The sequence below is a fragment of the Fusarium poae genome, chromosome 2 (genome assembly GCF_019609905.1).
Source record: "Fusarium poae strain DAOMC 252244 chromosome 2, whole genome shotgun sequence".
NCBI lineage: Eukaryota > Fungi > Ascomycota > Sordariomycetes > Hypocreales > Nectriaceae > Fusarium > Fusarium poae.
In genome coordinates this window covers 5,624,392-5,647,077 of record NC_058400.1, presented here as the reverse complement: position 1 = coordinate 5,647,077, position 22,686 = coordinate 5,624,392, and the positions used below count along the sequence as shown (strand labels likewise).

Here is a 22,686-nt window from a genome sequence, read left to right as displayed (position 1 = left end):
TTAAAAAGTAAAATTAAATATTTTTTTTATTATTAAAAAGCTTATTTTCTTTTATAAATATATTTTAATTATTTTATTTTTAAAAAAGCTATTTTAATATAAAAATACTATATATTTTATTCTTAAAAAGAAATTCTAAAAGAATTAATATTAAGATTATTATTAAGTTTTATTTAAATAATAAAATAATTATTTATATTTTAAAAAAGATTTATTATTTATATATTATAAATTCTTTTAAATATTAATTATTTAAAAATAAAAATATTATAAATATAATAATAAATATTATTAAATATAAAATAAAAAATTAATAAAACCTTAATAAAAGCTTAATATAACTAATATTAATTAAATTCTTTATTATATTTTTATTTTTATAAATAGAAATCTTATTATATAAGGTTTATATAAACTATAGTAAAATAAAAAGTATATACTTAATACTTAATTAATCTAAGCTATAAAGAGATATACCCTATTAGAAAGTAGATTTTATATTATAGGCATTTTTAGATTATATGCCAAGGGGCTAGGTGCCATAAACGGTTTCAGCACGTCTCGAATGTCACACTATAACCCTTTCGAACATATCCCTGCATATGAAAACATGAAACTCAAGGGAAACATTTACCAACGCAACATATTGGATGATAAACGAGAACAAGAATTGGCAAATGATTACTAGTGTATTTATATGCAAGGCTACCATGATATCGCTGAAGAATGACAAACGCGCTACCTCGGCAATGCTCATAATACAAGATTACTATCACCGACACTTTAGATGTATGCAAAATCCAGTCAGGCCCAAGCACAGGGATGGTGAGATGGTAAAACCATGTATCAATCAACAGAAGAGAAAAAAGCGACGCTTGGTAGATACTGCTTTCACAATGAGCATCCGCATAACCAGTCTTGCCACCCTTGGACTTGGCTCTAGAAATTCACGCCAAGTCCCAATATCTCCTTTGATATATTTGCTGGAAAAGGTGACTATGAATTAGAAGCTTTCCAAGGATGCTGTAATACTATGAAGTCCTTATCCTTCCGATTTTCCAAACAGCTTTACAAACTTTCCCATCAAGGCCATCTTTTTCAACCTCGTCTTGACACTCTTTTTCGAAACTGTCCTTCCGTCTTCACTGCCAGCCTCCTGGCTTTGGTTCACTAGTACTCCACCATCCTGTGACTGTAGATGTTCCATAACCCAACAGACAGCCTCTCTCACGGCGTCCGGTCTGGCCTCAATAACACCATGACCACAATCTGGCAGATGAACATATTTGTTGTTCTTTGAAAGCTGTAGTTGTGCCTTCTTCAGCCTTTCATCCTCTTTATCTGTCGCGTCCAGCATTTGTTTTTGTATCATCAAGGTTGGACTAGCCAGGTTCTGCTCTGCTGCAAGAGCCCGATCGTACTGTATCTGCTTCCATTTGAGAGTGTTTCCTCGAATAACAACTAGTGGTTTGTTTCCTAGGATTTGCTTTTGATATTGGCGTTTCTCGATTTCGGGGTCTATACCTGTCTCTTGGCCTGTCTCCGCGAGGACCATTCCGGCGACTTGGTAGGGTCTTGACTCAAGAAAAAGTTTGGCAAAGGTACCGCCATATGAATGCGCGACAAGTACATAACTGGAGGAGAGCTGAGACTTATCCAGGTACTCTAGCAATTCTAAAACGGCCTTTTCGGGGTTGATGTTGGGATCTAGCCGGTCCCAGAGAAGAATCTGGTAGACGTTGAGAAGGTCTGTCAAAGGCTCCCAAGAGGCGCAGGAATCGCCTGAGCCATGGAAGCAGATGATCCACGGGAAATTTGCATTGGAAGTGCCGCGTCTTCGGAAACGACTCGAGATATTTGGCGCTGTCTCTGACATTATTCTTGATATTGGAGAGTTGCTGATCGAGACGGTGAGCGTGCATGGTAAGCACTTGTGGGGTAATTAATTTTGGAGCTTGCACTGCTGCTGCCTACGGCAATGGAGCAAGGAACATCGCCTTCAAGACACCAGTGGTAAGTGGTGGGTGCCTGAATTGCAACAAGACAGTAGTTGACATATTCCAGATAGACTACTGATTATTTTTTACCTTTACTTGTCAATTTCATCATCCGCCACATAAGAGCAACAAAGGACCAATGTTGATAATATTAAACATCTGCATTGTAGCTTGACATAAAAATAATATAAATATTAACTTATGGCATTCCATTCTGACTTAATATTTAGAGGTTACTGTTTTAATGCAAATAGCTTATAAATTTTAAAAATATTTTTAATAGGCATTGCTTTCATATTTTCCGATAACAAGGTTATTCTATGAGCCCTGCCTTTTGTGCCACAATTACAGGCTGAAAAGGTCACTATACTTTAGAAGTCTCATAGAGTTCAAGCCGTATGAGTGATGCCTTGGTTAGAAAACCTAGTCTTAAGAGAGCCTTAGATATGAAGATTTATTGATAAGTTGGTCGGTGTAGACAGATTAATATTTATTAAAACCTAGGGGAGATTAAGAAAGCCTGGGCAAAAGCTCAAGAGATCGTAAAAACAAAACTACTCCTTTGGAAGTTTAATCATCAAATAATAGATATCTTTCTTGAGAGTAAATATGCTGTCTTCATATTCAGGGTCAATGGCCAATCAGGAGTATTTCTTGGGTCATGCAGAAGGAAGAAGAAGGGGGGTGTTGAACAGGTCACTCTTATATTATGTAAGAACAAGATTACTCTATGAGCTCTACCTCTTGTGACAAAGCTGTCAAGCGAAAGCGTCATCATGCTTTAATATTTAGTAGCTCAAACTATCAAGTTGTTGTGTAAGAACAAGGTTACTTCTCTAGCCCTACTTTTAGCGACGTGAAGCTTCAGAGCAAGGGAGAAAAAGTCAGTATTAGATTTCAGGAATCGTAATATAGAACTACCAAAAGAACTTTATTATTTAGCCTAAGTTTATAAACTATAGACTTCAGACCTACGTCACTTGGATGTATAAGACAACCCCGCTCCCATCTGGATTCATACGAAAATAATCATTCTTCTTCCCAACTTCATAACATCGATTCAAACACTGTTTCTTATATTCTCGTTCTTGAACGCCTTTCTCCCCAAGCCTTCAGAATCCACCTGACTATCCGGCAACAATGCCAATTACATTCAATGTGGTTGATCATCCGGCCACTGCCTGGACAACTCCCAGCGTCAAATCTCCCGAAGATCTTCTAAAACAGACTTCCCCTCGAGACTTTCGTCACTGTCAACGAATCATTCAGACCTCTTTCGACAACAATACCCTTCAGGGTCAGCACATATCACCTTCTGAAAATGGCTTTGTTTGGTCAGCCTATCACGCCTACAGCCAGCACCACCACCTTACGATTCGACCTGAAGACGTTTGGTTCGCCATCCTCACGCAGATAAGCTTCTACATCAATGCTCATGCGGAAGATTTGCGTGCATTCTTCGTCGATCACGAGGGTCAGAAAGAGCTTGAGGTCTTTGGCTTGGGTGACCTGCAGAGTGCCAACTTTGGCGCTCTAGCTAAACAGATGGCGGGTCTTATCAGCAAGAACGTCAAAGATCCAGGGCTGGGGTCTTGGGTCATGCCCGGTTTCTCTACCACATCTCACACTGACCAAGTCGTTGCTTCGGTACTTTTCATGGGCGCTATGCAGAAGTACTTTTCTTACACAATGACTTTAACTTGCGGAATCCCTTCTGTGACGCTACTAGGTGATATCTCAGACTGGCGAGATATTCTTAGTCGACTGGATAAGTTGGAACTACTCGGAGATGAGCCCATTCAGTTTTCCCACATGCTGCGACCGATTCTGAAAAACATGGTTCTTTCTTTTGAGCAGCCTGATCATCCCAACGTCATCCGTTTTTGGAATACTATTGCAACAAGAAACCCTGTGGGTAGCGGTACTGACTACATCACAGGATGGATCACAGCATTTTGCTTCTGGGATGATAAGGGGAAGCCCAAACGCCGCCTTGCAGCGGATACAATTGACGGCGTATCATATCCTCGTGTGGATATCGACAGTGTCCCTGTCGGGATTGCGTCGGTGCCAGTCAAAGTCGACGACAATGGAATAGAGTACGACTGTAAAATGATAGCTGGATCTTTTGGCATCAGGGGCCAAAGACTCGGCGAACATGAGCAGCTTCAGATTTCGAATGATGATTCAGCCACAAACCAAAGTGTTGAGACATTGGAGTCCGATCTGCTCGGAATCCAGCCTGTCTCCGGCTGGTTGATGTACGAGAATGAGGCTGAAAGTGAAACAAAGGCCAGGGAGGAGAAGAAGATGGCTTTGGAATCTGAGCTGGATCAGATCCACAAGTTGTCTCACTCGGATGATTGGGAAGTGACGCGCGAAAGGTTGTACAAAATGATGGTTCTTGGAAACCAGATTAGAGAGCTAGAGGCCTATTAATACAGGGAAGTCCAGGCGGGTCACCTTGGAGCCAACTACCACAACTTCTACATCGCCGTCGGAGCCTGAAATGACGTTTGGCTTCAGTGAGAAAGGTCAGGTCTTGAGGGGTTAACGGATAGTTAGTGGTGCAGGATAAAGGTATACGTACCAGGGTAATCACGGTATCGCGGTAGTTGAGAGACGCGGCATGGAATTTGGCCAAGACGTCATTGTATACACAATGAGAGAACTTATTTGGTTATGAGTTCAGGATGTAGATCGGGGTTGTTGAGATATTGACAATGCCTTTTAGGTTGCTTTACCTAGCTCACACACAAGAACAATCAAGATTAAAAACATTAAACATTCGCATTACATTAAGCTATTCATCATTCTATTTCTTATCCTTGTGCGCTGAAGGATCATATCCCCATAATCTCTTCCTCTCGGGTCCCCACCACTTGGACACGGCATCCGCCTCAGCGGCCCATATCGAAGCCTCCTCGCCATACTTGTTCTCGACTGCAACTTCTAGCTGCTCCAATGTCCACCTCTCGACTGCCCTACGCTCAAGGGGGTCTGTCTTGAGATCGGTAAATCGATATTGTGTAGAATCATCGAGAGGAATGACGATACGCCATGGCGCATCTGCAGAGGTCATAGACAACATGCTTGCGCCGCCGTTAATGATACCAAAGTTCCACGCGCGGCGACCGTTGTGAATAGTTTTGTATGGTCGGATGAGAGACTGGCCTTCGTAGTCCTGGATGAGGTCCGCCGCAGCATTCTGGTCCTTCTCGTTCAGGGATCCTGTGTTGACGAGCAGATCAAGGATGGTGGGGAGAATAGAGAGAGATGTCGCGTTGGCGTTGTACTGCACACGGGGAATATGGGGGTGACGGAAGGTAATGGGTACGCGGAAGTTGCTAACATGCCCGTTCTCGTACGTTCCGATCTTGGACTTTTGATCTTCCTTAAAAGCCTGTCCGTGGTCGCCAACGAAAACAACCAATGTCTCGTTGGTCATGCCGTATTCGTCAAAAGTCTGAAGCAACTCGCCTAGCCAAGCATCTGTGAAGCGAACAGCGTTGAGGTAGCTGTTGAACTCCTCGTGCCACTTCATCTTGCCGTCGGTGTTGAGATAGTCTGTTGTCTTGAATGATTTAGGGACGCCCCATGGGTGGTGAGTAGTGCTGGTAAAGTGTGAGAAGAACATGCGCTTGCCCTCATCGTTAACCTTCTTGAGATAGTCTTTGACATGGCGCTTGAGTGTCGTCTCAGCGAAACCGAAATAGTTGATCTCCTCAAGGTCGTCCTCGTCATTCTTTTCTTCCTCGAGGCTCTCCCTTGTAACGGTGTGCTCAAATCCGATCTTCTTGTCGAACTTGTCCTGGCGGTCGTAACCGTCGGTGATGGACTGGAAGAAAGCAGGGTACCATTGTTGTTCCAGGAAGTCCTTTGATGGCTTATCCTTCTTCATCTTATTGAAGAGGTTCAACACTTGAGGGATACAAGGCTGGTAGCTGTCCGTCTCAGACTCCTCAAATCCATCAACAGGCATCGACCAAGAACCGCAGTGAATAGCAGCCATACTCTTGAACGAAAGTGAGGACGTTGTGAAACCACCAACAACGTTGATACCTCCGTATCCCTCTTCTGTGGTATCGTTCCACTGCGGGATGTCCACGTGTTCGAAATCCGAACCGTCCTTCTTTTTCCAGTTGCCCGATTTTCCTGTCAGCCTCTCGGCAACGGGACTGAGGTGTGACAGCTTGGCGTTGACGGCATCCTCATCCTCACCCTTGTGCGACTTGAGGATGAGCTTGTGATACTCAGAACCCTGCTGCAGAGGGAAGAGCTCCTCTCGGTAACTCTCCATCATAATTAGTGCCACGTGCTTGATCTTGACGTCGCCGCCACTGAGGGTGTCTCGTAGAACGTCGAGGATGTCGCTGTCCAGGTTGGAGATCTTCATTGGGTCCAGGACAGGGTTATAGAAGGCGTCATCGGCTGAAGGCACGACACACCCGTTGCTCGTCGTTTCTGGGGCTTCTTCAGTGGTGTTGGCCTTGGGTTCCTTGGCAATCCATTTGTGGAAACCAGAGGGGATGTCAGTAGGAAGCCATTCGGGTGTCGTTTCTCGGTATTTGCGGGCAGCTTCACTGTCACTGCCGGGTGTCCAGCCAGGGAAGTGTGCACTGGGGGCTTCCCATTTATCCTCAGTGATGAGAGCTGTCAAAGGCCAGTTACCGCTAACAGCATTGCAGACGTTGGAAGGTGACTTGAACATGTCGAGCATAGCCAATGGAAGTGTCATGGACATCATGGTGTAAGGCGCTGCAGGTCGGAAAGTAGTGGTGAGGACGAAGAAGATAGCCACGATAGCAAGAATGACCAATGTGCGAGGCTTGGTTCGAGTCTCTTCGCGAGGCTCCTCTTGGATAAGATGAGCGCCTTCTTTAGCATTTTCGACATCGTCGAATTCGCTGCCAGAGTCGTATGGGCTTGTGCCTGGGGTATATCGAGGGGATCGACGGGTTCTGTTTCGGATCGACTGCCACACTAAAAGAATTGTTAGCAATTGACGTAGCCAATTGAAAGAAAGTCCACAAACCATGCACAACTGGTGTTCCAACCGTTGTAATGAGGGATCCAACAGCCCTGTAAATGTACCACTTTGCAAACCAAGCGACAACAATAATGATTGCACCCGATGCAAGCACAGAGTTGATGCCGCTAAGCAAGATCTTCATGCCCTTGGCATCGCCAGCATAGCTCCTTGCCTCTGACCACTTGACCTCGTTACCCGTCGAGTAGAAGAAACCGAGTTGCGAGGCCGAAGCACCGAGGAGAACAAACGAGAAGATACATCCCAAAACGCATGCGCCGACTGAAAAGACACCCTTTTGTTGTCGCAGCGCCAGGCGCGATATGTAGATGATGAAGAGATCGGGAATGAGCAGTGATGGCAAGAAGAGGACGAAAGCTCCGGGCGAGACAGTCTTGGCGTGGATGGAAAGGTGGACCAGTTTCGTGAAGATGAGTGAAACGAAGATTGTCGAGAAACAAAAGGGAACGAGTGTCGCAAACATGTTGAAGGCTAAGGCTGGTGCTGGTGCTGGTGGGTTGCCTACTCTCCCATTTGCTGCAAAAGCAGAGTACAAAAATCGAGACAAAATGCCAAGAGAAAAGAAGAGACGACTGGAATGAGATGTTAATTAGTAGAACTTGTTGTAGAACCAGAGGAGCCGAAAGAATAATACTTCAGGTCCCCAGGGATAAAAAGACAGAGCAGGGAAAATGGATTTTTAAAAAAAAGGGACATGGGAAAGTGACCAGGGAGAGGCTTCAAGTCATTAAAAGAAATCTGTCTCTGTCTCGAATCTCATGGTAGACTACTCGGTAGCATCCATTATTATTATTATGGATGCCCCTAAACTTGTTGCTTTTGCGCTAGGTGATTTAAAAACAGCAACTGCTCGCGTGGTGTGTCCAGTCCAGTCCAGTCGAGTCTTGTCCAGGCGTCAGCCCAGTTTGGTTGACCATCCATCAGCTTGAATTACCTAAAGACTCAGCCTGGTACTGTACATCAGTAGGCAGGGCAATACGTGTACCCCAGATCACTTGTCACCCCTCTCCTCTCTCTCTGTGTCTAGTCTAGTTACTGTGTATGTACGTACAACACAGCAGAGTAGGGTTAGAACAAGCCTGTTAGTTGATCGAGTGGCGGTTTCAAGCCTCGTATTTTTACTCTCACAGTCTCTTTCTTGCAGATTGAACGGTTCCGACTAACCGAGATGCTCACTGCATGATTGTTTCCTTGGTCATTAAAATATTCTAATTGGCCAGTAATGGGGATAGCAGTTAAATTGCACGCCACGGTGGAGCGGCACAGGAAAAGCCTTGCTAGGACTAGAGGGATCCAAGCCAGGTTTAACTAACTGGTAGGGGAGAGGAGAGGGATCCGGCTCACCATCTATTACTGTATCATCTAACAACTGTGAGGAATGAAGATCACGCGACTGTTTCTCTGTCTGGTAAAATTGTCTTTGTAAAGGGGGACTGACAGCGAAAAGGAATGGCGTATTGAGGCGCTCAATAGCGTGTGTTTATTTACCTATTTTGCATCACCCTGCCTCTGTCAGTGCCCTACATCACAGCTCGTACAACGAACCGAAAGAGGACCAGTAAGATTACCCATCATCCTTCCAGCCCAACTGTCGAATTTCGATTGGAGTTTTCAGCCTTTTGCTTACTTTTCCCCAGAAAAACGAATGAAACCCTGCTCTTCCCGTACAAAAATTCCATCATTATGCCCCCTTTTGCTGGCAGGGGTGCCTGTCAGACAGAGTCAGAGTCAGAGTCAGACCAGACTGTCAAGGAAGCCGCTTAGCCGGATTTTGCTTCAGTGGCCCCATTAAATTTCGTAAACACGGTCGGACGATTCATATTGACTGGAGTCAGTCAGTCACGCTAGATCCAGACTTCGCCTGCCTTGGAGGAGGAAAGGAGTAGCATTACTATTGTATGTATCCGTAGCTTCCTGCTTATGATGCAGTATGAGCAAACAAATGCTGCTTTCTTCATGTTACCCCTGAGAATAGCGGTCGATCGATCTCTTGGCAGCGGGGTTGACACTAATTAACAACGGACTTGTTTCTATGATGGTGATGCAGGGAGGCGCCTAGTTTTTATTGCGGGAGAGCTATAATACCATATACCATTGTTTGCTCAACATGTTCCATGTCCAAGGCGCTTTACTTCGGTCAAGGTTGCGGATGAGACTTCTCTGATGATGATTTTCCATGCTTAATGCTGACCGACAGGGATTGCAGCACACTGACTCTTTTTTCGCCAAAGGATAAATGAAGAAATCGCCGACTCAGCTGAACAGAGCACTGAGTAAATGATTTGTTGACTGTTTTTGCTGGCCAGCCATAGCAAGTTATTCCAGACCTTGCAGCCACAAACTCTACAACTGCCAATATCCACGGTGACCAGTAAAGCTTAATCTTGCACAACGCTTAGTAGGCGCCACAAACAAAAACTGGACAGGTTAGACAAGCTGTCGATGAAAAAAGACAAAAACACAGGAATTCTACATCGTCAACTCTGACTCTTACCCTGTACTGTAAGGGAAAAAACTTGGCAGGCACAGGAAAGACATCGCAGGTGCATGACAGGGTACGAATGACAGGGTGACACCGCCTAACTACTACGTGTAGGGCCTAGATTAGCCATACGAGAAGTAGGATTGAGCCGCTGTAACCGAGAGTGGTCAGAACCAGAACCCGGCTCGACCACCCGCTGATCTGACATGCACTTTTACTTTTGGCCAACCTGACAAGGTCTTCATCAGAGAGCATCAATTCTAGACTTGATGATGATTTGGCTAGATTCAGTGGCTTATGCATAAATTGACAAACTGGTATAAACGCCGCGTCGAATGATGTCCATTTTTAAAATGCTACAACAAGGAAAAGAGAAACTGGTGCCATTCGAGAAAAGTGAAGAATAGAGAGCTGTATCAACGATTCTACCTGCCACTTCTGGAAACGAGCACAAACCAACACTCACAAGTTTAGTGAACGGCGCGTCATCGTCTTCGACATCGGAGACTGACCTTTCCTCTTTTACCCCGGATTTTTACCTCTTTTGCGATCTGCGGTACCGCGGTGGACGTAAATAGCCACCGCGGCGTCAATCACCGGCTAGAATGGGCTAGCTTAAAGCTTTTTCCAGCCACTGCTGTTTGGTCCGACAAGTTTTCTGTGGAAGAGTAAGAGAGGTCGGGGATGAGCCGAGGTGATTGACCGTCAGATGTAGTTAGTGGGTTGAAACTGTGTTGAGCGTGGTACGAATCATTGTGTTGGGAATTGCCGTGTCTGTATGTGGCTTCACACCTTCCACGGCAACGCCTACCGTTTGACATGGCGGGAAAAGAAATCTAGGTTTCGTTTAGATTGATGAGAAATGTGAATAGTGACTCGAAAGAGAATGCCGATAACGTAGACCCAGGCTGTCACATTCGAGAACGGTGGCTGCCTGCCTCGTTGGACTTGACAGACCAGCCATTTAGTTACCTTGATTGGATGCAATGACAGTGTTTTTTTGGAAGCTCAAGGAGTTGACGATTCTAGATTCACGACTTCTACAACCGATCAGACCCATCGCTGATGCCGGAGAAGAAACTCTTCAATAATGTCCGAGGAGACTGCATGAACCTTTTTGCGATCCCCGGCGGTCCAGATCGTCGGGTAGCACGTAGTCCTTATTCCCGAAACTCAATTCGCAGTACAACTCCACGCATACTATCCAAACCTCTGGGTGGAATATCGATGCTCGTAGACGTAACTCTCGGCCATGGTCAACCTTGAATGAGATTGTGCAAATCGAGCAAAGATTCCATGACTGAGTCCCTAGTTACAAGGTCGGCGTAGGAAGATAATGTTTTGTTGCTCTCGATCATGCATAAACACACGAGAGTGACGGATATACGGCTGAAACCTCAGATCTGATAAATGGCATCATCTTGATGTGGAGTTATGAATCAGAATTGACTACCTTGACTGGCCAATGGAATTGAATACCCGCTTTTAAAACCACGCAGAATCCTTATCTTGAATGTTCTCCAATTCTTGTCACTGAAGCTGGTTGTAGACGCTTCACTTCGCTCACTCATACAGTGCACTCACTATTAACAATGGCTATTCAGAAAGTTGCTGTCATCGGTGTGAGTTACCCACGCCAGGCAGTCTAGATTGCGTCTCCTGATTAATCCTCCAACAGGGCTCTGGTCTTCTTGGATCCAAGGTCGTCGATAGTCTTCTCAACACTGGCTTCCAAGTCACAGTCATCACCAGAAACGAGTCCTCAGCAACCTTTCCTGATAATGTGACCGTCAAACGTGTCGACATAACCTCTGTCGACTCGGTTGAGGATGCCATCACTGGTCAGGATGCCGTTGTTTCAGCAGCGACTACCATAGCCTCTGGAGGCCAGAAAGTTATCATCGACGCCGTCATTGCTGCCAGAGTTCCTCGGTTCATCCCTTCTGAGTTTGGTATTCCTTCTCGTCAGAACCGGGATAAGAAAATCGGAAAACTTCTTGCTGCTAAGGTGCAGAATACTGATTATCTGATTGAGCTTTCTAAACAGCACGATTGGTTCTCGTGGACTGGTCTTTCTAATGGCCTCTTCCTTGATTCAGTAAGCTAAGTAGTTTCCGACACTATTCCTGCTATCTAACCTCATGTAGAGCCTCAAAAACCCCTATAGCTTTATCGATGTCGGGAACCGCAAGTTCCGCGTGGTAGACTCAGGCAACGAGCCGTATTCCACAAGTTCCCTCAGCTTTGTCGGAAAGGCCGTAGCTGCTATCCTCAAGAAGCCAGAAGAGACAGCGAACCGATACCTCAATATTGCAGGTATCACCACGACACAAAACGAGGTTCTGAAGATTGTTGAACAAGTCACTGGAGATAAGTTCGATGTCTCGCATGCCAGTAGTGCCGAGATAGAGAAGATTGGCGATGAGAAGATTGTCAAGGGAGACTTTAGTGCTTTTGGAAACTATTTGGAGCAGTTCTTGTTTGCTGATGGCGCTGGGAACGCGTTGAAGGGCGATGAGAATGCTGCTAGGCTTCTTGGGCTCGACGAAGAGAGTCTAGAGGATGTTATCAAGAGTGCTTTAGCTGAGGTCAAATAAGTGTCAAGGCTTATTGTTGCTTGATACCATCTCAACCCCACAAGACTTGCCACAAAGTCATCAGCGGCTTATCGAGGTTAACTTATAACGTTGATAACTGGAAATACCTTGAAGAATATTCTTGTGAATGTTACTAGAGTTCACCAAAGTGAGGCGCGAGATAGAGTTGTTGGTTGCAATCTTCAATCTTTTCATTTCTTTTCATTTCAACTCGTTCAATAATCTCCCCGGATTAAAACAAAGAAAATCTCAATGCGCCGTTCCCATTTGTAATGCCAACCTGGTATGCCACCCAATGCGATTATGTACATATTAATGACCTCTTGAATGGACCTTATTTAATGTCCGGCAACCTGATTCTTAGCTGCGAGTCTGCGCTCCTCAGCAGCGACCATGTCTGTTTCAATGTTAGTATATAGAATGTCACGAGTACTTTGTTGCTTGGGGTTGATGACTTACCCTTCCAGAGGTCCTGGCCTTCATATTCTTCCTTGTGGACCTTTTGCTCAATGACCTTGGTAGGATCATTGGGGTCGACCATTCTGACAGTCTGGAACCTGCTGTCACCGTTCTTGAGATCCCTCATCTCATAGATAGCAGACACCAACAACACAACCAGCGTCAAGCCCTGAGCATAGACACGAGCTTGAACAACCTTGTTGGCAGTGTTCATGGGTTGTCGGCTCACGATGGCGAAAGCGATACCCATAGACGCCAACCAAGACGCAAAAACAATCTGGTAACGGTTCTCCTTGGCGTAGGTCTTGAAACGCTCGTACGCTGACTCATTCTCGCGGATAAGATCTGCTGTTCGGGCTGCTTGGTCCCTGTATGTGCGTTTAGGGTCCTGAGCGATCTGATAGGCTATACTCCATCGCTCCGCATTGACGATGGCACCAAATGTGCCTGTTGAAGTGACGAGGAAGGCTCGGAAGGGGAGAGTTAAGCCTCGGAAAGATGAGTAACGCTTTGAAGCGACGTAGACACCTGCAAGACCAAGACCGGTGAAGAGAGTACCACCAATGGTACCGCCCTTGAGGACCTCGGCATAATGAGCCTCTTCTTCTTCTTTTGTGAGAATCTTCATGATTGCTGATAAGAGATAAGAGATAAGGATAAGAGTGTGTGAAGAAGGATGTGTGGGTTTGATGTTGTCCGTATGGGCAATGTCTGGATGTTTCCACCACCACTGGCAACCGAGATATATATAACGGGATTTCGTTTGCAATTTTTCACTTTCTGGAGCCGGGCAAAGCCGTGTCGAAATGGATTCCTCATGTCATCTTGTCGCATGATTTTTCAGCTTCCGGGATGCTTATGCCGCAGCGAAACCCGCAATCTAAATGCCGCATATGCCGCAATTCTTCTCCACTCGGTTCCGCCCGAGACGCCGCTGGTACGTTATGCCGCGCCGCATCGCCGCCATCTGGCCGCATGATCCAAGATCTGCTGTGAAAATCTTCGTTCATGTTTTGGAAGACATTTTTGAGGTTGGGCAAGTTTTTGATCAGATTGATAGTTTTTTGAATAAAGAAACGGTAGGCTGTGATCTATCTTTGGGAAGGTATACAGGGCTCTATATAAGTTTTTCCATGATATCTCATTCCAAGGACTTGTGACCATCCATGGTAAGGAATCACGTCTGTCTTTATCAACAAAGAGGGTTGTCAAGGACAAGTTAGAGAGGAGCCAAAGCCTGTCTTATATACTTTCCTGGAGCAGCCATACCTCTATGGACACATAGTCTAACCCCCTTGCTCAGGAACCAGCAACAGCCGGAGTGTCGCATTTCGCTTCCTACCCCAGAGCTAAGACTGTTTCCTTTTATGATGCAGCACTATAATGGGTCATTGTAAAATTCCAATTATTTTGTCAAAGTAGGATTAGTTTATATAATGTCTATGAATGACGTTTCGGCACAACCTTCTCCGCTGTTCATAAGATTGACTTCGCTTCTTTTCATACAAGCCCCACGAACTACTGTCTCTTCATCCCCACAACCATGGGTCTTTACATGCCGAAAGGCAATGACATTGCAGATTTCACTGATGCGAATATTATTATACAGAAGGCGGGGTTAAAAATAGAGTACCTACGTTATATCATGCATGTCTACCTTGCTTGGCACAGGCATGGGTTAGTGAGCAGAATCGAGCATGTGTACACATGGGTCATCAACCTAAAGATCTTCCCAGGGTCGATAGATTATGTCCAGTCATGGCAAGCTCAATGAAGTAGCAATCGACCCAACATTTTGTAACAGCGCATATTCACATTACTAAGAAAGACTTCATTTTGAATGTGCCACAACGGGAATACAGATTGTCAAATCATACTGTGCCACCAATCAAATCCGCTGACATAATTTTACCGAATGGTTTAAGCGGTGTCTTGATAAATTCACGAGGTTACAACCAGCATCTATTTCCCCGCAGCAACATCGAGATAACTCCTAGAATGACGACTACACAGACTATCACGGAAGCTCCATTTGAGTCTATCCTTCTTGAGGATAGAAACAGGAATCATAATGCCACAGAACAGCAAGAAAACCGTCAAGCGAGACGTGTCTTTGAAGCTGATCCCGCCTTTACCATAACTTTGGCTACAAGGCGAATGATCATTGCTTTGTTGGTGTGCGCCAATACTGTGCAGGTGAGATATCCGCTTATCGAGAGAAGACAAGTTATGCCAAACGGATACTGAAGCACTATCAAGTTCGTCTCTAATGCAGTTACTATTGCCGGCGGTCTCGCACTGAGCAAAGACCTTGGGCGTGAATCTGGTCCCGGGAAGGCAAACTGGATGGTAGCATCGTACCCGTGAGCCAAACCATCAACGAACTAGATTCGCTCATCGTATTAATCCTCCTAGACTTACACAAGGCGCATTTGTGCTAGTGACAGGCCGTCTTGGTGCGATCTATGGTCATAAGCAGCTAAGTCTTCTTGGATGTGCCATCTTTACCCTATTCTCGTTTGTCAACGCTTTCGTCAAGACATACGACTCTTTCATTGCCATACGCGCTCTCACAGGCATAGGAGGTGGTGTTTTCATGCCTAATGCTGTGTCTATAATCACCACTATGGTACCGCCTGGTCAATCGCGAAATGTCGTCTTGGGCTTTTTTGCAGCGTCACCCCCTTTGGGTGGCATGGTTGGCGCACTGGTCACCGGCGTCTTCATGGATCGAGTGAATTGGATGTGGCTATTTATCCTCATGTGCGTCGTCTCCTTGGAAATTTTGGATGATGACTGACAATTACCAGTGCAGGTGTTTCCGCGTTGATACTGGCCTGGCTAGCCTGGCTCATGCCAAAGGAGACCCCAGTTGATAAAGGAGGGCATATTGATGTTCCCGGCATCTTCATGGGGCTGGGGAGTCTTTTACTCTTCAACGTCGTATGCAACCAAGCACCTTCAGCCGGATGGAATGCTCCCTACGAAATTGCTCTGATCATTCTTTCAGTACTCCTCTTTGCCGCATTCCTTATCTGGGAGAAAGATTACGCCAAAGACCCCATTATGCCGCTTTCCATCTTTCAGGCCCCGACATTTCTCGCTCTGATCTTTGTCGTTTTACTGAGCTACATGGCCTTTGGAATTGGCATATGGTATTCGGTGGCCTGGCAACAGCTTCTACGTGGGGTTTCTCTCACCCAAACAGGACTACACTTCATTCCATTCGGGCTGAGTGCCATCCTTGCCGTGTTTGTTGCAGCATGGCTTATCCCACGTGTTGCGGCGCAATGGATCATGGCCATTGGCGTAGGTTTCAGAGAGGATCACGAAAGACAATACTGACAGGCTTCTAGGTGTTAGTTACGTTTGCTGGGAACATTCTTTTGGCAACCATGCCTGTCCAACAGACATTTTGGGCACAGTTGTTCCCCGCTATGGTTCTGTATGGCTTCTGTCCAGATCTTGTCTACGTTGCCGCACAAGTGATTGCCAGCAACAGCGTCAGTCGTCGCCAACAAGGCATAGCTAGTAGTCTCATCGGAACACTTAATCTTTACGGCAACAGTCTGGGTCAAGGGTTTGCCGGAACGATTGAGACAGAAGTCGGGATAAATAACGATGATGAGGTGAGAGGCTACAGGGCAGCTTTGTATTTTGCGGCCGGTTTAGCGTTGTTGGGACTGGCTCTCGACATTGTGTTTGTCAGGTTGCCCAAGGACCAACGTGAGGGTTGGGATGACCCGTCTGAAGAAGATGAGCAAGGGATTGATGGTGTGACTACAGCCATTGAGGTCGAACGCTCTGTGTAGTATGTTGGCCGAAACCGGACTTGAGTCAGGTTAGTTGACGCACAGCATTAACAATGTCTTTGTTATATGGCCAGGGACATGTGCAAGCATGGTGTAACGTCGATCTTTGGTTCGATTAGCGACTTAGCGAGCAAGCAGAATCCCAGTGCTCGGACAAAACGAAGAAGCACGTTGCAGATTTATTTATGGGAAAGCCACTAACTCCTGATCTGGCGGAGAACATGTTCTAGCTGTTTCATATTCTTCTTTTTTAATCGGAAGATTAAGATTGAAGTGCTTGCAGGCGCTGAGATCATGCTCTGGCAGTGCTAGAGGACGTCAAACTTCAAAGCTCTACTTTTGTGACGACGAACTGAGGCCCAAGCTCCTGTTGTAGACAACTAGCACGCGGCAGCTCCGTATTAGTGTATAGTCACGAATGTCTTTTGAGTAGGTTTCTACCTGTTGCCCGTGTTGTGATTTGAGTCAAGATTAAGAATGCAGGTTTGTTAATAGCTACATTAAGACACGAAAAAGGAAACAATTGCGGCGTATTATTGAATATAGCATGACAAAATTCGACAAGCTGAATTGATCCAGGGTCTATGCGCTAACCATGATTGGGCGCCTTAAAGTAGCATGTGACTTGAAACAGCATCTTATTTCACTAAAAAGCATGGACATTTAATGCCCTGCAAAGCACATTGTTTTTATAAAGCATCTAGTTCTGTCTTGAGCTGTCTGTTTCTCCGTAAATCTTCTAATTGCTTCTTCAACTTTGTCAAAGACAGACAATATGCGTTTCCCATTAGACTTCAGCTTGATGCTGTCAAGAAAGAAAAGAAGCGAACCACAGCAAGGCACAGCCCTTCCAGAGCCCCAGGTTCACGATGATAGAACACCCGAACAGATCGACACATGGTGCAAATCCACATCCTTGACCAAAAATGGCGACGAGATTATGTTTCCCAACCAGGGTGATACCTGGCACGCAGGAGAAACGCAAGGCTTTGGCTGGACAGGCGGCATTCATATCGACGATAACCAAAGCCAGACCTTTAGCCTGGAGATCAGGGCATTTGGCTCCAATGACGACTCTCAAGCTGTTCAAATATTTGGTAGGAACCTCTCTTAACCTCTTGATAATCAGGTCAATTTGCTAACATGACTTAGCCAACGAAACCTTCCACTATCCTTCAACCAACTGGCAAGTCTGGAACAAAGAATGCCCAGACACGTATATTTCATACTACTGGAAGATACCCAAAGACTTTAAAACCGGAGACACCAAATTCGTGGCGACGCTTCTCAACACAACTGATCCGGAGAATGAAACCACCTTGACGAGTAGTTTCTTCTACATCGACTCCGAACCCGTTGATGTATCTATAGAGGCCTCTGTAGCAACTCCATCTACGACACCAGCAGCAGCCACCACCACATCAATAGTCCACAACACCGCCACTGCAGCACCAACCGCCACAATTGAAGCGGCAGCCAGCGACCAAACCACAACAGTAGAATCACACGGCGGACTTTCCGTCCGGCAAAAAGCAGGCATTGGCGCAGGCGTTGGTGTTCTAGGCCTCATGCTTCTCCTCGCTGGTCTGCTTTTCTACTATTACAGAAAGCGCCAAAACAAAGGCATATCGGAAAAAGGTTTCGTGACACCAGCTTTGGGAATCAGAACAGCACGACCGCGCATCTCAGAAGGAGGCAATAGCGAGATACAACGTGCGAGAGTGAGGGAGTCAGAAGACACCCCTGGAAGTCCTTTGTATAGGACAGACACACAGCGGAATAGTCATCGACGGAGTATCCGGATAGTATACGAACCAAATCAGGATCCCATCGGGTTGCCGGCCGACGTTTCGATGTGGTCGCCCAAGACTTCGCAGGATGAACTGAAAAGATAATCCATGGTATGGACGATAATATGTAATGAGTAATTAGTAATGATATAACCCTTATGCTCTCTCAAGATTTCCGTCACTTGCATAATTTATGATTTCAGATTGACTCGGCAACTGTCACAGCCAAGCAGATAATTATGTCTTTCCTACCAAGCTTTCTGTTGACTAGGTATATTGGGACCGTTGACTCATTTTACTTGATCATGTTTGGGCTAGAATGATTGTCCAAACTGCAGTGAATATCAACGTGTTACTATTCTCTGCTCACGTTGATAGCCGCAGCTACTGATGAAAATATGTGCCTACGTTTAACACGAGGCCTTATGATTAGCACTTTGTGTCTTTATGAACGCACCCCAAAGCCGAGAAAGTGTTATGCTTGACTCACTTCAGAATACTAAATCACGTAAAAAGCGGAAAATGGAATGCAAGGTGATAGTTTATTTGATTGTATATACATCTATCCCACCCGTCTAGATATTGGATATTAAATATTATAAGCATAATCCCCAGAGGCCATCTGCCCGCCATCCATTAAATCGTCCACCGCTTAAGGGAGAGAAGCAGGAGCGTACTTCTGGTCAGGCTTGACAACCTTGCCACCAGCAAGCTGCTTATCGGTGTAGCTGGGGTAAACGATCTGCTTCTTGCTGCTGACAACAGATAGAGTGGTGAAACCGTTGCCGGCACCGAATTGGCCGCTCCAGCCAGAGGTGATGGTGAAAGTGCCGCACTTGGCAGGGCCGCCGTTGGCCTGAGAGGCATTCTTGGAAGCCTTGACGACGTACTTGCAGGGAGTAGCGGCGCCACTGCCAGTGTTGATCTTGAAGTTCCAGGTGCAGGTGGTATCAGGCTTATCGCATGTTCGCTGCATGGACTCGATGGTCCACATAGGAGTAGCAGCCATCATGGAGACGGCGTCGAGGGGAGAAGAAGGAGCAGCAACAGCGCCAGTGGCGGCAGCGAGAGCGAAGAGAGAGGTGGTGAACTTCATTTTGATGGTGGTTGGTTGGTTGTTTGTGTGTGGGAGAATGGAAGAGAGTTGTTTGTTGGAGTTGGAGAGTGTTTGGTAGTTGAGATGTGTGAGATGATGAGATGATTGATGATGAGATTGTTGGATATCGTGGGTTGATCACAAAGTCTTTATAGAAGTTAAGAGAATAATATTAATAGACATGACTTCACCAAACCGGCACTTTGGCTTCATAGCGTTAAGCTGTGATGTTGATATGGTCTAGGCGTATGGAGATACGATATTGCATTATTGCTACGTAGCAGTGTCGGGTCGGTCAATTGATGGTCACTGCTAGTCTCAAGCCCAGAACGATCCATGGCTATTGACAAATAAATCAAGACAGTGTGCTGCAGCTTTCAGCGGTTAGCCCACTCCCTTCTTTTAGTCAATGTAATCATCTTTCCCAAGACCTGGAGATCCCCGAAAAACTGGGCTGGCATAACTAATCTACAAGAGGTTAGTTGACGGACATGCACCAACCAGAAGGTTAGTTATTCTTGGACATTTCACCACTGGGCGTTACCTCTGCGCAATTCATGCTTAAAGAAGTTAAGCGGTTCTGTCGATACGAGACTGAGTGCCGCGATTTAAGTGAGTCCTGTCCCTGCATCTCAATGCCACGCCGGAATAGTCGAAGCAACGTCGTATAGCACAGCCGCTCAGACCCCAATGACCATTGTAATTCACAACATTCTTCTCGACGTCATGTAACGACGCTGAATTGAGCCCACGTGGATGACTTTGGCATCAATCCGTGTCATGTTGTTCATGGCATGGCATCTTCTGTGTTTTGGTCTGGACCATGTTCACCAACTAGTCAGTCATTGAACACGTGTTACTGGGAGAATAGCACTGGCAGTAGTCATCAAACGTAAGCTTTCGAACAAGAAACATCTATACTATAGTTAAGACCCAATCTACACATCCATATTGCCTTGTGTGGTCATCTAACCAAACGATCTTATTTTAATGCTTGAGAACGCTCTAAACAACCCCCAAAACTCGTCCTATTTTACAGAGGTCTAGATCCTGGCAGCAGCTTACTGTTAAGAGAAGTGGAACGTGCCCACAACACGAGGGCACTTTTGGATTCCAAGGGTAGATGTCTGGCCTTTTCGGATACGTTCTCGTTCCAGCCCATCGTGATTTCGAAACTTGATCTCACCAACTAGCTATCTGTTCTCCCCCAGGATCTTCGAGAGGTTAATCGGTGACTCTCCATACCATCAGTGCGGCTTCTCTCAATCGACCCAGAAGGGACGAGAGTCTCCAAAGCGACATCACTATCAGGCCGCTCATCTCTCGTACGATATGTGACTTCGATCATGTCACCCACCCGCTTCTGCAAGCTTGGTAGAACACCGGCTGCATTGACATATTAGTTGGCTGGTTGAATAACGCCACACGAAAACACGGGTACACATACCAAAATTAAGACAAAGAAACTTCAGTATCGTAGGAAACCAGACACAAGCCGCAACCAGTTGCCCAAAGCTCCAGTTTGATATATGTATATCGCTCTTGTCGCCTTCCTTTCCATCCTGCAGCACTTGTAGGAAGTCTTGGAATTCGCTGACTCCGATGACACCCATCACTATAGAGAGGACTTCCATAGAAACCCACAAGCCTTCGGTTAACAGCCAAAAATACCGTCCTTTGAGGAACCTTTGTACCCGTGAAGGTGAAATTTGTATCAAGAACCTGGTCCTGCTATATAGCCATGTACCTGGCTCAGACCACTGTGCTTTTAGCATCGCACTCATCCAGTCCAGGATCAGAAATACCATGATGATGTGTATAGGTGCTTGGATGCTAGAATGAATTTTGAAATAGCTCTCCACATTGTTCTTCGATAAGTAAGGGTTTTCAATGTTGGAGTCAAGACCGTCAGTTGAGATATTGGAGCCCAAGCCAGACAAGGTTCCGGATGCAAGAAGGTCGTCGTCGGAAAGATCGACAGAGATATTTTTGAAACGTAAGTTCAGAGTTTGACAGTAAGCTCTCGGCCCTGCATTCCTCCCACAGCGATTGACCTCATTAGTCTTCTTGACGTGGTCCTCCAGAATCTCGATACCAACAACACCCGGTTGCGTGATGACTAGGACCAAAACCCAATTGAGGATAACTAGGAAGAGAGTGTACCACCAACGATTATGTGTCTTGTGAAGTATGAGTTGGATAAAAAGCAGCGGGTACATGCCAGCTGATACAACACCACGTAGTATGAGGTTGTTGGTTGCCCACGATAGTGACGAACTGATATTTGCAAGTCCAGCTGAGGTAGAACCAGAGAATGCAATAATGGCAGCTGTTGATATGATGGCCAGAAACATCGCTTGCGCTTCCTGAAGATCGACAAGAGCCGCTCCTGCTGCGATACCGAACTTACTTTGTGTAACGAATTTCTGCCACCGTATTGCAGTTTTCACAGCCTTTGTTGGCCCATTGAATGGTAACAACAGTGCAAGAGAGAAGTTCCGAACCCAAGTCTTTGTGATCTTGTACGTCAGGGCAAATAAGAGAACTATGGTGAATTGCATCAGGTACGCCACAAGAATCTACAAGATCATTAGTTGTTAATCATATTTTATAATGGTAGGAATAACACACACCCCAGGTCCTGCAATATCAAAGTCGATACCTGAGTCGGCGTTGGTACAATAATCTTCTCCCATTACCCGTCCAAGGTCTTCTATGCTCGTAAGGTTAAAAGGAACGTATTGGAATTTGTCTTCCCATAGCTCGGGCGGACATCCTTGAAACCTTGGATCGGAGCAGGACTGAAGAGAGCAACGACTATATCTCGCAAGCGTCCCCAGCTTATGGAACTCATTCAAAGGGCCAGAATTGAAGTTGTCCATAAGAGCCGTCCTTTCAGTCTTATTCAGGCTGTGAGGTGCATTCTCACCCTCCGTCATTGCAACGACAGCTGCAATGGTAAGGCAATTCCAGAGCGTTTCGGGTGAATCAAACATTGTTTGCTTGGAACTACAAGCCTTTTTGCAATTCGTCGAATTGTTGATCTTACACCCGCTCTCGAATAATATTGCAGGGACAGAGGGGTTCTTTGAGATGAATGGTAAACGGAAAATCCAGACCGTTTCCCATGCCTGCCATTCTGATGTAATAAGGAGTTGCTCAAAAGTTTCGTCCTCAAAGGAGAACTTGTTTAGGGATCGGAAACTCATTGAAACCATGTTCGCGGTGAGATGGATTGCAGTTTGGTAAATAATAAAATAAGTTGTGCCATGATTACTGGAAGGACATTGGGATCTTTTATCTACAATTCGTTGCTAGAGCCTTATGATCGACATCATGTGTACGGAGATCAGCATGCAAGTCAGCAAGTGTGTGCAAAGTCCTGGTGATATATAGGGCATCC

The 22,686-nt window shown here is 45.6% G+C and overlaps 9 protein-coding genes across 9 annotated transcripts; 4 read left to right on the top strand and 5 right to left on the bottom strand.

The window, feature by feature from the left end:
- Window positions 1–1,042: 1,042 nt before the first annotated feature.
- FPOAC1_005838 (uncharacterized protein) lies at window positions 1,043–1,876 on the bottom strand (the record flags this gene model as incomplete). The annotated part of the gene is made up of 1 exon (XM_044850351.1): window positions 1,043–1,876. The coding sequence occupies one exon, from the start codon at window positions 1,874–1,876 to the stop codon at window positions 1,043–1,045; it is 834 nt and encodes a 277-aa protein (XP_044709061.1).
- A 1,261-nt stretch (window positions 1,877–3,137) lies between these two features.
- Window positions 3,138–4,436, top strand: FPOAC1_005837 (uncharacterized protein; the record flags this gene model as incomplete). Its single annotated transcript, XM_044850350.1, has 1 exon — window positions 3,138–4,436. One exon carries the CDS (start codon window positions 3,138–3,140, stop codon window positions 4,434–4,436), a length of 1,299 nt encoding a protein of 432 aa, XP_044709060.1.
- Window positions 4,437–4,812: 376 nt separating this feature from the next.
- FPOAC1_005836 (uncharacterized protein) lies at window positions 4,813–7,510 on the bottom strand (the record flags this gene model as incomplete). Its single annotated transcript, XM_044850349.1, has 2 exons — window positions 4,813–6,980; window positions 7,033–7,510. The coding sequence occupies 2 exons, from the start codon at window positions 7,508–7,510 to the stop codon at window positions 4,813–4,815; spliced, it is 2,646 nt and encodes an 881-aa protein (XP_044709059.1).
- Window positions 7,511–11,121: 3,611 nt separating this feature from the next.
- Window positions 11,122–12,126, top strand: FPOAC1_005835 (uncharacterized protein; the record flags this gene model as incomplete). Its single annotated transcript, XM_044850348.1, has 3 exons — window positions 11,122–11,151; window positions 11,208–11,627; window positions 11,677–12,126. The coding sequence occupies 3 exons, from the start codon at window positions 11,122–11,124 to the stop codon at window positions 12,124–12,126; spliced, it is 900 nt and encodes a 299-aa protein (XP_044709058.1).
- Window positions 12,127–12,464: 338 nt separating this feature from the next.
- On the bottom strand, window positions 12,465–13,213 carry FPOAC1_005834 (uncharacterized protein; the record flags this gene model as incomplete). Its single annotated transcript, XM_044850347.1, has 2 exons — window positions 12,465–12,523; window positions 12,586–13,213. 2 exons carry the CDS (start codon window positions 13,211–13,213, stop codon window positions 12,465–12,467), a joined length of 687 nt encoding a protein of 228 aa, XP_044709057.1.
- A 1,370-nt stretch (window positions 13,214–14,583) lies between these two features.
- Window positions 14,584–16,397, top strand: FPOAC1_005833 (uncharacterized protein; the record flags this gene model as incomplete). The annotated part of the gene is made up of 5 exons (XM_044850346.1): window positions 14,584–14,781; window positions 14,845–14,948; window positions 15,001–15,348; window positions 15,396–15,894; window positions 15,942–16,397. The coding sequence occupies 5 exons, from the start codon at window positions 14,584–14,586 to the stop codon at window positions 16,395–16,397; spliced, it is 1,605 nt and encodes a 534-aa protein (XP_044709056.1).
- A 775-nt stretch (window positions 16,398–17,172) lies between these two features.
- Window positions 17,173–18,292, top strand: FPOAC1_005832 (uncharacterized protein; the record flags this gene model as incomplete). The annotated part of the gene is made up of 2 exons (XM_044850345.1): window positions 17,173–17,494; window positions 17,550–18,292. 2 exons carry the CDS (start codon window positions 17,173–17,175, stop codon window positions 18,290–18,292), a joined length of 1,065 nt encoding a protein of 354 aa, XP_044709055.1.
- A 547-nt stretch (window positions 18,293–18,839) lies between these two features.
- On the bottom strand, window positions 18,840–19,283 carry FPOAC1_005831 (uncharacterized protein; the record flags this gene model as incomplete). The annotated part of the gene is made up of 1 exon (XM_044850344.1): window positions 18,840–19,283. One exon carries the CDS (start codon window positions 19,281–19,283, stop codon window positions 18,840–18,842), a length of 444 nt encoding a protein of 147 aa, XP_044709054.1.
- A 1,067-nt stretch (window positions 19,284–20,350) lies between these two features.
- On the bottom strand, window positions 20,351–22,279 carry FPOAC1_005830 (uncharacterized protein; the record flags this gene model as incomplete). The annotated part of the gene is made up of 4 exons (XM_044850343.1): window positions 20,351–20,472; window positions 20,529–20,669; window positions 20,731–21,862; window positions 21,917–22,279. The coding sequence occupies 4 exons, from the start codon at window positions 22,277–22,279 to the stop codon at window positions 20,351–20,353; spliced, it is 1,758 nt and encodes a 585-aa protein (XP_044709053.1).
- Window positions 22,280–22,686: the final 407 nt, after the last annotated feature.